Below are 13085 nucleotides of genomic sequence, written 5' to 3'. Positions count from 1 at the left end.
CACAGAAGGAGCAGGAATGTTGGAATCAGAAGTTTTACTCCGTTGTGTGCGTGTTGGATTCTGGACTAATCACATGGGTGTGTGTGTGTGTGTGTGTGTGTGTGTGTGTGTGTGTGTGTGTGTGTGTGTGTGTGGTTGTGTGTAGATGCGCAGAGCGTGAGTCACGTCTGACAGCTGACAAACGAACTGGACTTCATCTGTAATGACAACTGATCACAGATATCACCACTCAGAATCATGAAACTCAGATTTATGCTCCTGATTAGTGAGTCTCATCAATGACGACTTTAGTGTAATGTCAAGACGAGCGGACGTTTTACAAAAGTATTCACAAAGGGTTGAAGAGAGGATCCGATGGGACAGATGGCATCAAAAACAAAGAAGTTCTGAGATGTGTCTCTCAACATTAATCTTATTTAATGTGAACCAGGCTCAGTATTTTCTCCTGTCACTTCTGCATTTGCAGGCTTGACCAACTTATGACCTCTTCAGTCCGTGGGTCAGAAATACCTAACGCTGCTACATCAAAGCAGGTGAAAGCAAAGTGCGGCGAGACGGCGAGCCGGTGCCAAACAGCTGAAACCCATGTTACAGTTGTTCACAGTGTGCTCACCCAACGCTGACCGGCAGATCAACTTTACCGTTCACTAGTCTTATTGAATGTTTGTTTAACTTGCTGAATTCATTTCCAAGCTCCATTGTCAAATCTGGCTCTTTTCTAAATCAAACTAAGTAGTTTACATTACGTTACTAACACGCCTTTAAAGACGTCTAAAAACCAAACTCTGTAATAGCTTCTCGTATACATTTCATCAGACTTTAGATACATTTACTGATTGACAATAACTGTTAGAATCTGTCAAGTCGCACCGAGCATTAATCGAGGGTGCGTGCAAACAACAGAGATGGCTGCTTCCATTTGTTTGACTTGGAAGAAAGGAGGAGAAAAAAAAAAAAAAAGAAAGGAAGAAAGGAGAGGGGTCCCAGGTCTCCACATGAATACATGAAAACACATGCTTCTCTTCTCCTTCTGTAATCCACCAGGGACTCACGCCCCATTTGGTTCCCATTAGCATAGCTATGGTCGCTCTGCCCCGTGTCAAAGCCCAGACGCACAGCTGCACAAAGGACAGGGACCTCTGGCTCTCTGACTGCCAGCCGCTCGGCTCAAAAAAACCAGAACTGACATGCGGGACGGGCTTCTACACTGTGGGGATTTCAGAGGGAAGACGCTCGACTTTCTCTGTTGACTACGGTTTTCCCCCTTGCACAGAGTTTTTCAGCTGAAGTCAGCGCACACGTGATAAATCGTTGTTTATTTTGTACCACTTTGTGAGGCAAGAAAGCTCTGTTTCAAGTCAAATGTATAATGTATAAAATCAAACAAGCAAAAATTAGCCTTGGCACGAGGTATTCGCTCCCCTGTATTTTCGTGGCGTGCTGTGTCCGACTACAAAGCCTTTCTTTATTCGGCGTGTTTTATTTGTCACCTGTTTCCAATATGGACATCGTGAAGTCCTGATCTATCAGACAGAGCCCGGGCCTGCTTTATGACACGCAAAGCTGCTGTGCCTCTTTTCCTACACACGTTGGCCGCACATTTCTGGCAGGAAATTGACAGCATTTCAGCAGCTAACTCATGGATGAGATAATATCTTGTGGGTGGAAGAGAGGACAAGATGCTCCCAGTGTTTTACAGTGACCCTAAGCAGAGACAAATTTAAATCCGAAGCTGCTGCTGCGAAGACGAGGCGCACATATGCACACAGATGCGCGCGGACACACGGGGTTTTCATTTAAGTCTCGGCTTTTGCTTAACTCACCAAACAAGAAATGTGGTCTGTGGCTGTGTGTCGAACATGGTAAAGGTTTCAATTAAAGTAGGGGGAACAATACCCAGCCTGCATCCAGCAGCTGTCTGACTTGGCTTTCCATTGTAAGCTGTCTAGAGAGGATACAGAGGCTGGAAGGGACAAGGCAACTGATGTTTTAGCGGTGTTTTCTGTGGCATATAGTTACAACGTCAACTGTAGAAAAAAGAGACAGAGTAGCAATTCAGTTGTACAGGATATTAGTTTAGGATCACTGCTGTTCTATGGTTTCATGGGACATAAAAAGGCCAATTCAGTGTCTTGGTTGACCTCTATCTGTGCCTTTTGGTTTGACTTGGTGGACTGACTTGCACGTAACGGCCATGTAGCCCGTCTCCCCCCAGTCAATCTGTTTGAAATCCTCTTGGAACCGACTGCGAGAGTCCAGACTGAAGCCATCTTGTTCCGCAGCTCGTCTTTCCTGCAGTTCTTCAGTCCATCTGTCCCACTAACGGCCTTTTAATTGAGAGTCCTCCCCAGTCTGATGCTGGCCATTGCTGACTGTCAGTGTTTATACAATTGGGCTGGGACAGGGACCGCGAGCCAAGCAAAACATCTATGAAACATCAAGCCTCGAGCTAAACAAAACCCAGCACCGAGACACACACACACACACACACACACACGCACGCACTTGAGCCAGATAGGGGATGGAAATGATGCTTTCTGAACACAGCTATAGGTTAAGTTGTTGACCATAGAGGCAACACGGCAGCTGTAAAAGAGTGACTGGGTCTAATTGCTCCACCATTGGGGGGTTTTTTTCCTGCTCGCTCACAGCTTTCACTTTCTAGCTGCTCATTTTTCTGGTGATTTACTCTCACACACACTCACACACACACACACTCGCTCATGCACACCCCTCTGTCCTTTTCCTCACCGTCGTCCTTCTTTAGTTGCGAGCCAAAGAGGAAACCCTGGCGAGACGCTAGCACAGTGACTAATGCTGTGTATCTGGCCCGGGCCACAGATAACACAGCCTCCTCCCCCGGCCTGCTGTGACAAATATGTGCGAGTGTGTAGCGGTGGGATCCAGGCCCGAGCTTGTCCCTGACCTGGCCCAGCCCAGACGCAGTTTAAACCCCGGCCAAACGCAACCCAGATCCACGCTGGCCAGAGGCACAGAGTTTGGATTACAAGGCAATCAGGAGTACAAGTCTTTATGACTCTGTCTGCCTTGTTTCCACTGACAAGCCACACACAAACTCGCATCCTCCATGATCTTGTTTGTGACGGCCATTTTTTGACACGTACATCTGCTCCCTCCCTTAAAAACTCCACAATGAGCCTGTAATCTTTCATCTTACTGCGTATGATCCATTTTGATGCCATCACATCTCAAACATCTCTCCTGTTACCCTTCGCTAACACGCTCCTGACTGAGTGTTGAACAATGAACAAATTAATCCGGAGAAATAACAGGCGCAGTCCATCCCCTCCCTTCCCCTTTTCCTCCCATCAGTGCCTCCTCAGTTGAAGGGGCTTGCTGCTTTAATGCTTCTTAATGCTGCTGTCTGCTTAATGGGCCAGATATGAGAGGTGCTTCTAGCTGGCGTAATAAGTCAGTGATTAGAGGGCGCCTTGTCACAGCGGCAGCCCCGCAGACAGTGGCACACTTTAATTGCCATATTAGACACCCCTTAACTATCTTGTCAGCTGTCAGACCCCAGCTCGTAAACAGCAGAGGTGCATTTGATATTTCCATTTGTTTATTTCCGTCTGCTGCTCTTAGCGCCGCCGCACAGAGGTAATTAGAGAAAGGGGTTGTGTTCTGTGACATGACTGTGCTAAATCCGGATTCTCTCAATTAGTGTTTGCAAAAAAATCCTTATGCATAAAGAGTTACATAAAAAGGAAAAAAACCTCTGTGGCAAAAAAAACCTAAAAGAAATCTGACAAGGAATTCACTTAAAAATGTACTTTAAGGTGGAGTGACACACAAAGGAAAAGACAAAAGTGTGCAACGTGATTAGTGAAGCGACTGATGATTGTTTAACAATAGAGTGAATGAAAGGAGAATAGATGCTTCTTTAAATATAAATCTAGATCTGCCTGGTAAAAAAAAAAGATAAAGAAAAAAAAAAGAAAGAAAGACAAAGAAAAAAACTAATTTCATGAAGAGGGATGTTGCTTCAAAAACATCATATTAAATCAAGAAAGCACAGTTATTTCTAAATATAAATGTTCTTTGACTTATTTCTGCTAAAGTTACCTCAGGACAGTGGAGCAGACAAGAGAGTTCACCCCGTATCTGAAAGATCGCAGGTTTGCCAGTCTGAGAGTTCACATCCTCAGTGTCCTTGAGCTGAAGGAACACTGAACTCCCCGATTGCACCGTTCTCTGGATAAGAACGTCAGCTCAGTGCATGACGTGCGCACGCTCCGTCTGACACACGGCGTGTAATCCTCACGCACCACGAGGATTGCCGAGCCCGCACCTGGAGAGCTTAGAAACGGTGTAAAGTCGAATAATCTCCGTCTCCTGTCTCGTTCGGTGTCAAACAGAGAGGTGACACGGTTAGAAGTGGTGTAATTTTGCGTTTAATCTTGGATTAGCCCGTGTTCACTTTGACACCTCCAGTTACTAATCTGGTTTAAAAACACCTTAGGGCGAGGGGGGGGGGGGGTAGTGTTCTCATAGATTTTATGGTCTCTCAGTAGATTATGAGTGAGCTGACTTTCATACAGTGGATTACAGGATATTGCTGTCGTCCTCAGGCTCGGTAATGTTGTTTTCTGCTGTTGGACACCACATTGAACGAATGGCGGTGGGTTCGGTGAATCGTCCCTCACACTGTGGGACATGGAGGCTGATGTGTGTCAATCGTGTCAATGCTGACTGACAGTTTCTAACATTGTGAAATAGGTTACTGGTGCAGACATGGACTCCAACCTACGACCCTTTGTGTCCGTGTCACCTTATTGTCGGAATAACAGCGAGACAGTAAGGGGATAGCATATTTAGTGCAGACCGTAAATACATAAAGTCTCAGGCTCTGATAGCTGTGAGGACACTTTGTCACTTCTTCTCGTCTGTGACCTACCGATAGTTTCCTCGCATTTACTCTAAATCTAAATAAATGGCAGCTTCTCACAGCGGTCACCCACTATACACTGCACCTAATTTCCTCCCGCGCACATTCCTGAGATTTTTTCATCTGTAATTTCAGTCATTACAGATTTTTTTTTTCTTTCTTTGAAGCCTAAAGAAATAACACTTGGGGGGAAAACCCTATTCCACCAAATGTGAAATAAATTATCCTCATAGCGTGGAATAACTGTTTATTAAGCCAACTTATTAACTCGTTTTTTTATTGGTATTCTTAAGATTTCATGTTTGTTAAGGAAATACAACGTTCGATTAGAAAAGCAAAGATAAGTTGTTTTCAATATTTTTTTTCCCCGAGTGAGTTCCCCCTCCTCCAACTACAGTTGCAAAAGTGTTAATATATCTTTATTCATCGATTCATCTTAATAATGTAAAAATGTCCGATAAACAAAGGGATGCCAGTGCCTATTAAGATTCATGTTTCTAATCTCTTTTTTCCCTTTTCACTCCTCTTACTCTGACTCCTTGTTTCCGCGGTGTCGGTGTGAAATTTACAGCTCGCAGCTGCTGCGCTCATTTGGGTGTCGGGGCATCATTCGTCTGTGTGGGTTTCTGCGTGCATCATACGTTTTTTTCTCCACGATGTGCAATCTCTTTACCGTTTTGACGAACGTGAAAACATCTCTACCTGAAGTGTTTGACAGCCGGCTTTACGGAGCGCGTAAGCCACAGCAGACGATGCTGCACCGCGCTGCACCGAGTTGCCCTCGTCAAGTCTGGACACTTAACCTCTCACAGCTAAAAGCTTTCCGAGGTCACACTAAGTGCAGCTCCAGTGTTGAGTAATGGAGCCTCAGTCAAAACAAGTTACAGTTCTATGTTTTCAGGAAGGGAAGTCCTTTGTCGGTTCACATGAACTCTGGGAAGTTACAGTATGGCGCGGCCGATTCACACCCTGGGATGAAATAGTAGTTGGGAAATTTGTGGGCTGAGAGTTATTCTTTCTGGCACTGGCTGCGACTGCGGCTGTTTTGTGTAAGAATATTGTCATGTTTTTAAGGAGCAGTTAGAGCAAAACACTTTGAGTTGCTCTTCTGCATTATCCTACATAAAACATTAATTAGTCTGACGGCCTCTTCTTTCGTTTATGACTCCTAAACTCTGAGCTGTCGCTTCCTCTTGTCTAAGACTCATCATCTCTCCTTCCTGAGCTGTGACTGACGTTGATTTCTCTCTCTCTCTCTCTCTCTGTGTCTCTACAGGCCATTCGCTGCACACTGGTGAACTGCACGTGTGAGTGTTTCCAGCCCGGCAAGATTCACTTACGGACATGTGACCAGTGCAAACACGGCTGGGTAGCTCATGGTAAGAAATGTTTTTACTGTTAAGATGATGGTGGAGTCAAATATGGTTTTAATACTTTGTTCCATATGAATCTGCTGCTTCTTGCTGCGGGGACATGACACGTCCACATCTCTCAAAATTACAATTTGTTCAGAACCATCTTTATTTACTACAGAATACAGATTCTGAAATCCAAAACAGGAGAAGCAACTTTGCTGTTTTTCTTTTGCTTCTGTGTTTTTGTGCTGATTTCAAAGTCTTGTTTTTGCACCTCAGATCAAAAACAAATCATAACCACAAGACTGAGAGACTAAGCGAGGGACCACACCTCATGAGTTTTTCACACGGGTATAAGAAAAATGGAGAGGAGGCAAGAAAGTACAAAGAGAAGGAGGAGGGGGGAAAAGATAAAAGAAAACACCTGTTTGGCCTGAGTCCGCACAAGAGCGGGCCACGGGCCCTTCAGCGGATCGCACAGGACCCCATTGACTACTTTTTAATCTCTCCCTCTGAACTGTCAGGCACCGATCTCTTCTCTCCCCCACTTTTCATTTCATGTCGGCATTGGCAGGGACTCTGACAAGTAGTTCTTCATTTTTTATTATGTTCGTGTCTGGCTGCGCTGCGTTGTCAGGCAAAGACCTCGTCAGCAGGAAAGAGCAGTCCCAGCATCAGAGAGAGAGAGGGAGAGAGAGGGAGAGAGAGGGAGAGAGACCCAACCAGGTGTCACCCAGACAGGCAGGGGGAGAGGAGGGGGGGCAGATGGAGGTATGAGGTAAGGGAAGAGAGAAGGATTGAAAGGGAGAGGAAGTGAGAGAAAGGACCAGGTGTCGCCCAGACAGCCAGAAGAGGAGGAAGAGGTGACTGAGGCTGCGTTAGAGGCGGCAGTAACTCACGCTATGCTTTGCTCACTATTAAGCTTTATGAGCAGCGAGCATTTGTTTTTTTTTTGGCCCGAGTCTCGCCCCCCAGGCAACACACAGGTTGCTGGAGGTTGTTGTGCATCCTGAGAGATATCACTCAGGGAGGAAAAAATAACTGACTTCCATGTTTTCTTTATTTTCCCTGGGTTAAATTAATATTTAACCCAGTCATAGCTCTGGTGGACAGATGGAAATACAACACAGTGTCTCTCAATGAAATTAAACACGAGTTGAACTAATGTCTAGTGTGTCAATTATCCAGGAATTTACAAAGGATTTGTAAGTATTTTGCTCGAGGTTATTATAAAAGGCATGATAAAGTATATAAGTGTAGATAAGAGCACTGCAGAACTTAAAATGAGACTCTTGCCTTCTTGGTGCATGACACCTGATTACTGGATACAAAGAAATAAGATGTGAAGTATTGCAATAAGAAACGCAGTCCTGCTCAGAGAGAGAAATAATGAAGGTCCGAGACAAAAGGGAGTGTAATGCAGGTCGAGTGCAGGTCAGGTGGAGAAGGAGACAGAGGAGGAAAATAAAAAACGGAGATGCAAGAGCAGCGTAAATGTGAAAGAGCAGGAGATTAGATTAAATAGAAAGAATGGCAGATAATTACATTAATGCCATTGCATTTATCTGATAGATACAGTATGTTATTATCAGCTAGTGCTGACTGTGCAGGAGCGTCCCGAGGAAAATTTGAGACGAGAGCGAGAGAAACTTGATAGTCATTAACCGTTCCCCTCTCTCTCCCTCTCTCCCTCTCTCTCTCTCTCTCTCTCTCTCTCGTCTGTTTTCTTGTCTTCCTTCCCTTTGTCACCCGATCGTTTTACGCAGCTCTGGACAAGCTCAGCACCCAGCACCTCTACCACCCGACCCAGGTGGAGATCGTTCAGTCCAACGTGGTGTTCGACATCAGCAGCCTGATGCTGTACGGCACCCAGGCCGTTCCCGTCAGACTCAAGATCCTCCTCGACCGCCTCTTCTCCGTGCTCAAGCAGGAGGAGGTGCTGCACATCCTGCACGGCCTGGGCTGGACCCTCCGAGACTACGTCAGGGGCTACATACTCCAGGTCGGCAACACACACGCATTCTAACACATGTAAAGCATCATGTGGGTTTAGTGTAAATGTCAAGACCAGATATTAACACTGCTTCCTCCCTGCTTACATACAAATGCACACACGCTTCTGTATTCGTTCTGCAATCTTCACCATCACTACCTCGACTATCTCACCGAGAGTATCTGCTAATTTCTTTGGCTCTGCAGTTATTTTGAGAGGTATTGATCAAAAGCACAACAGTGACAATCTAGGCCACTTTCAGTCCCATTGCTCATCCATTTTCCTCTCATTTTCCCTGCTGTTACTTCGACTTCAGTCTGCCCCCTTTTCCTGCCCTGTCAACACTATGCCCCTCTGCTGGAAAAAGGAAAAGAATTAAAAAAAATAAGGGGGGAGAAAAATGTCACGCCAGCAAACTATAAAACCACCGTGGTGCGTTTCCTCTCTCCATCCCTCCCTCCCATATAATTGCAGTCAGACACATTTCTCAATCAAAGGTACGGAGGTTTTGGTGTTGAAACCCAAACCAAAGTGTTCCTGTATGAATTAGTTAAGCACGAGTGAACATGTGCATGTGGTTAACTCTGTGTGTGCGCGCGTGTGTATGTGTGTATAGTGTGTGTGCATGCGTGCACATGTGCTTATCTGTATGCATGTATGGTTTGGTGTTCCAAGAGTGTAAGTGGAACATCATGGTGAGGAGAGGGTGGTTTGTATGTGGAAACAGCTTCTGTGAGTAAAGCGCTCACAGATTCAGTCGCCTTCTGGTGAAGAACGAACACGCTACACGCACACGCACACGCACACTCACAAAAATCAATAATAACCCTCCAGTTATATACATCTCCATGCGTGTTTTTGTATTTTACAAACTGAGAGGAAAATATACAAGGTAAATGTAAATCTGGCAAATTAGTGTAAAGAAGTAATAATATAATAAAAGAACTGCAGAGAGACTTTATTTGTAATCTAGCAATATAAAAATATTTATGTAAGCATTCTTTCATTAAAAATATTTTGAATTTTTCTTTTTAAAGACAAAATAAAAATAATTCAAACACAGATTATTTTCATTTTTGAATTAGACCAAAAAAAGCTCCTCTGTTTTGCATTTTTCACAAAATCTAATAATTGTTTTGTTTAACAAATTTCAAATAAATAGTAAAACATGGTCCTCGGTGGCCTGGAGTGTAAATCTCCAAATATTTTTGCATTTGTTTGGCCAAGATTAAATAAAACTGAATATATTTACTTTAAAACAATATGAAACAAAGAAAAGAAGCAAATCTTCACATTTGAAAAGCTGAATATTTGCATTTTTTGCTTCATACAACAAATGAAATATGTAATGAATAATCAAAATTGTTGCAGATTAATTTTCAGTCATTGATCAGCTGATTCAGCTTTTACAGAATACATCTAATCTCAGTAAACTCTCTAAATCTGCAGTGTGAGAAAGCCTGGTGTTAAGTAACCCTCGGAGCACTGAGGTTCCCATCGTCGTAGCCTCTGTGTTTTTATCAGCTGGTTCTAATAGTCAGCTGTTGGGAACACCGTTGCTCAACCGCTCAGCCTCATGTCACGCTACTGGCTAAATCCTCCAGATCTTCTCAGAAGGGCTTCAAAGGGGCCGCGGCCGCGCAGAAGCAGCCAATCACTTAAGGACAGTAAGTAATCATTGTATGGCCCTATTAGCCTGTAAGTAGCTATGAAATTCAATCATCTTCGCCGAGCCTCCGGGCAACGCTTTGTGCCGGGGCGTGTTCCACCGCCGCTACGCTGCGCTAAGTGAGAGATAAAATGAGCAGAAGAACGGTGTTGGAACTGAGAGATAATACGTTGTCTTTTTGATTCTGATGTCAGGGGACATTATTTGAAGACAAATTACTTTAACGTAATTCCAACAGACAGGCTTTCAAACACTCGCTCAAACTGATTTAGGATTTGAATATAAAGTTTCGAGGCCACAGGAGAAGGCATGTTGGTTTCTACTTTAATTAAATATTTTACAAATTGCCATAAATAACCTGCAAATACACACACTATTAAAACTATGTTGTAATGAAGCCACCGTTTATCATAGATTTTACATTTTCTTTCAAGGTTAACTTACAAATATGGCTCTGTGTGTTTTTCGACCCTTATTCACTCATCTCACCTCTTTCCTCGTCCCTGCCTGCACGTCACAATGTATGACGATAACCAGGTACACTCAGGATACGGAGAGAAATCCATCCGGTGTGTTTGGTGCACTGTGTGTGATGGGTGTCAGTGTGCATGGGTGTCAGTGATGCGTCAGAGAGCTCAGGGCACCGAGCTGACAGAGTATACCTGCAGCTCCTCTGATGCCTGACCACTGAATGTATGCAGCGCAGGAGGAGGGAAAACACACACACACACACACACACACACACACTTATATTCCAACAAACACAGCTTCCTCTTCTCAGACCAACACATTCTATTGGGGAAAAATATGACAAACAGACGGCTACGTTTGTAAAGATCCTGAATTATGACCTCTCTCTTCATGAGGCTGTTCTCTAATGAATGTTAGTGTTGCACACACTGACCTGTCGTGCAGCTGAGGCGTCGGCCACCTTTAATCACGGCTCAGCTCTCGTCTCATTCTCACTTATGATCTTGTGATCTCATTTATGGAGCTCACGCTTGCACACAGACACGTGCACCTGGGAAAAAAACACTTTTGTCCTTAAGTTTTTTTTCCTCTGTAATCTCGAGGCTGTAAATTGTGTGTGTGTGTGTGTGTGTGTGTGTGTGTGTGTGTGTGTGAGAGTGTGTGTGTGTGTGAGTGTGCGTGTGTGTGTGTGTGTTACGTGCTGCCTCCACCTTGCACCGTGCTGCGGCTCTAGAGCTTCACCAAAGCTCATCTGGGTGGATCCTCTCCCAGTGAGGATATATTTCGCAGAGCTCTCACAGAGCTCACCTGCTCCTCCTCGGCAGGAGCGAGCCAAACACCTACATACTTAACGTACACATTGATGTTGCACGAACTACAATCACCCGAGTGTTCATTCATAGCAAATAGGTGTCGGGTGTTGTCTCGTCGCCATCCTGCTTACATTCACGATTATATCACATCAGCATCGATGCATCTATCATTACTGTAATGTCTGTAATGACGGTTAGAGACTGACCTCATGTTCTCTGCAGTAAAATAACAGCACAAAGACGCCATCATAGCTTTTTAGTTCGAAGAAGAGATAAACTTTACCCTCCTGCTTCCGCCCTGTAATTGAGTACATAAGTAAATACATCATAAAGGTGCGACTAAATGTGCGTATACACTCTGCCATTTAGGTTCATTAACCTGAAGAAAGGAATCCATGTTATTAAAAGCTCAATGGCTTTTCACGTGGTTGGAATTTTGATTTGTAAATGAGAGGAATAATGCATGACATCGATAATGATTAAAATGACTGATGGTTTCTCTCTCCCTCGTTATCATTCGTCATGAAATCATTTGTAGCTTGACCCTCAACTTGTGTGCCATCATCAAACACAGTTCAAAAACACACATTCATAGAAAAAAGGAAAGTTAAACAAGACAGGGGAGAATGTCACTGCTTCTACATGTACAAGAGTTTCGGTTTTAAAGTAATTTAACGTATTTAGAAAATCACCTTTACAACATGCTTTACCACCTGCTGGCTTGTGTGGGTTGGGAAATATTCCATAAGGTGATTCTCCTGAATTTCAGACAGCTTTAGCAAAAGGTGTTTTAAGATCTTGCTGCTCTTTTTGTTCCTTTGAATCGTTTCAGCTCACGATCTAGTTAACATGTGTTATACGTTTAGATTGATTATTAAATCATTCATTGAAAATTTGGCATTTTCTTAGATAAAACTAAAAACAACCAGAATGGCACTGAGTACAGTGCACGCCTGCGCCAAGGCAAGACTTATGACTTATGATACCATGTTTAAATTCCGTAGTTTGATTTGGATTTGCACCAAATATCAATCTCCTGACTTCTCTTTCATCAAGAGCCATGAATTATTCTCTGAGAAATGAAAAACGCAATGTTAAAGAAAGTGAAAATAAATTCTTGGATCAGCACAAAAATGTAATAAGTTGTCCCCTGACCCATCCCACATCGTCCCACCAAGTTTCGTGGTAATTCATCAAGTCGTTTTGCGTAATGCTGCTAAATAACAGATACATGCAGATGAAACTATAAACCGAGGTAATAAATCACAAGTAGCAGGAAGTTGCGTTTTTCTTTTGACAGATAACTGTGAACTTTCATGAACAAAGAAACTTGCATTTCTTTAATTTCTTTTAACATCTTATCATTTTAAAAATGGAGTGTGAATCAGAGAAACCCTTATTTCCCGCAGAGCAAATTACAGCCATGACATTTTCATCTGATAGTGACACCTGAAAGTGTTCATCTCTGTGGGTAATATTTTTCCTGCCCTTTACTCTGCTTTATATCTCTCTATTGCGCTCCTATCCTATCCTATCCTATCCTGCCGACTTCAATTTCAATCCAAGGCAATATGTGAACAACACAGACACATCTCTCCGTTTGCCAGACCTCTTTGCCCTTCGCTTTGGCAGGACTTTTACCTTCTCCTCTCCTCAGCCCTTCATCCTCTTCTCTCTCTTTCTACTCATCCCTCTCCCCGTTCCTCTCCCATGGTTGATTCCAGACAGACCCACGGCCAACGTGCACCAGATGCCCCCCCCCCCCCCCCCCCACCCCCCCCCCCCCCCCCCCAACCCCACCCCATCCCACAGCCTGTCACTGCTCACTCCTCTGTTCGATACCGACAGATGGAATTGCTATCAGTACTGGCTTCTCTGT

General features: G+C 44.0%; 1 protein-coding gene across 3 annotated transcripts in view; it reads left to right on the top strand.

The window, feature by feature from the left end:
* bnc2 (basonuclin 2) overlaps positions 1 to 13085 on the top strand; it is a 159862-nt gene that overhangs the window by 108264 nt on the left and 38513 nt on the right. For all 3 annotated transcript variants that reach the window (XM_034583830.1, XM_034583820.1, XM_034583836.1), the window contains 2 exons: positions 6183 to 6285; positions 8028 to 8263. In XM_034583830.1, coding sequence (XP_034439721.1) covers positions 6183 to 6285; positions 8028 to 8263 — 339 coding nt within the window. The remainder of the gene's footprint in view (positions 1 to 6182; positions 6286 to 8027; positions 8264 to 13085) is intronic.

Source organism: Hippoglossus hippoglossus, chromosome 1, assembly GCF_009819705.1.
Source record: "Hippoglossus hippoglossus isolate fHipHip1 chromosome 1, fHipHip1.pri, whole genome shotgun sequence".
Taxonomy (NCBI): Eukaryota; Metazoa; Chordata; class Actinopteri; order Pleuronectiformes; family Pleuronectidae; genus Hippoglossus; species Hippoglossus hippoglossus.
The sequence above is the reverse complement of the archived record's forward strand: the minus strand, read 5'-3'. Positions and strand labels throughout refer to the sequence as shown.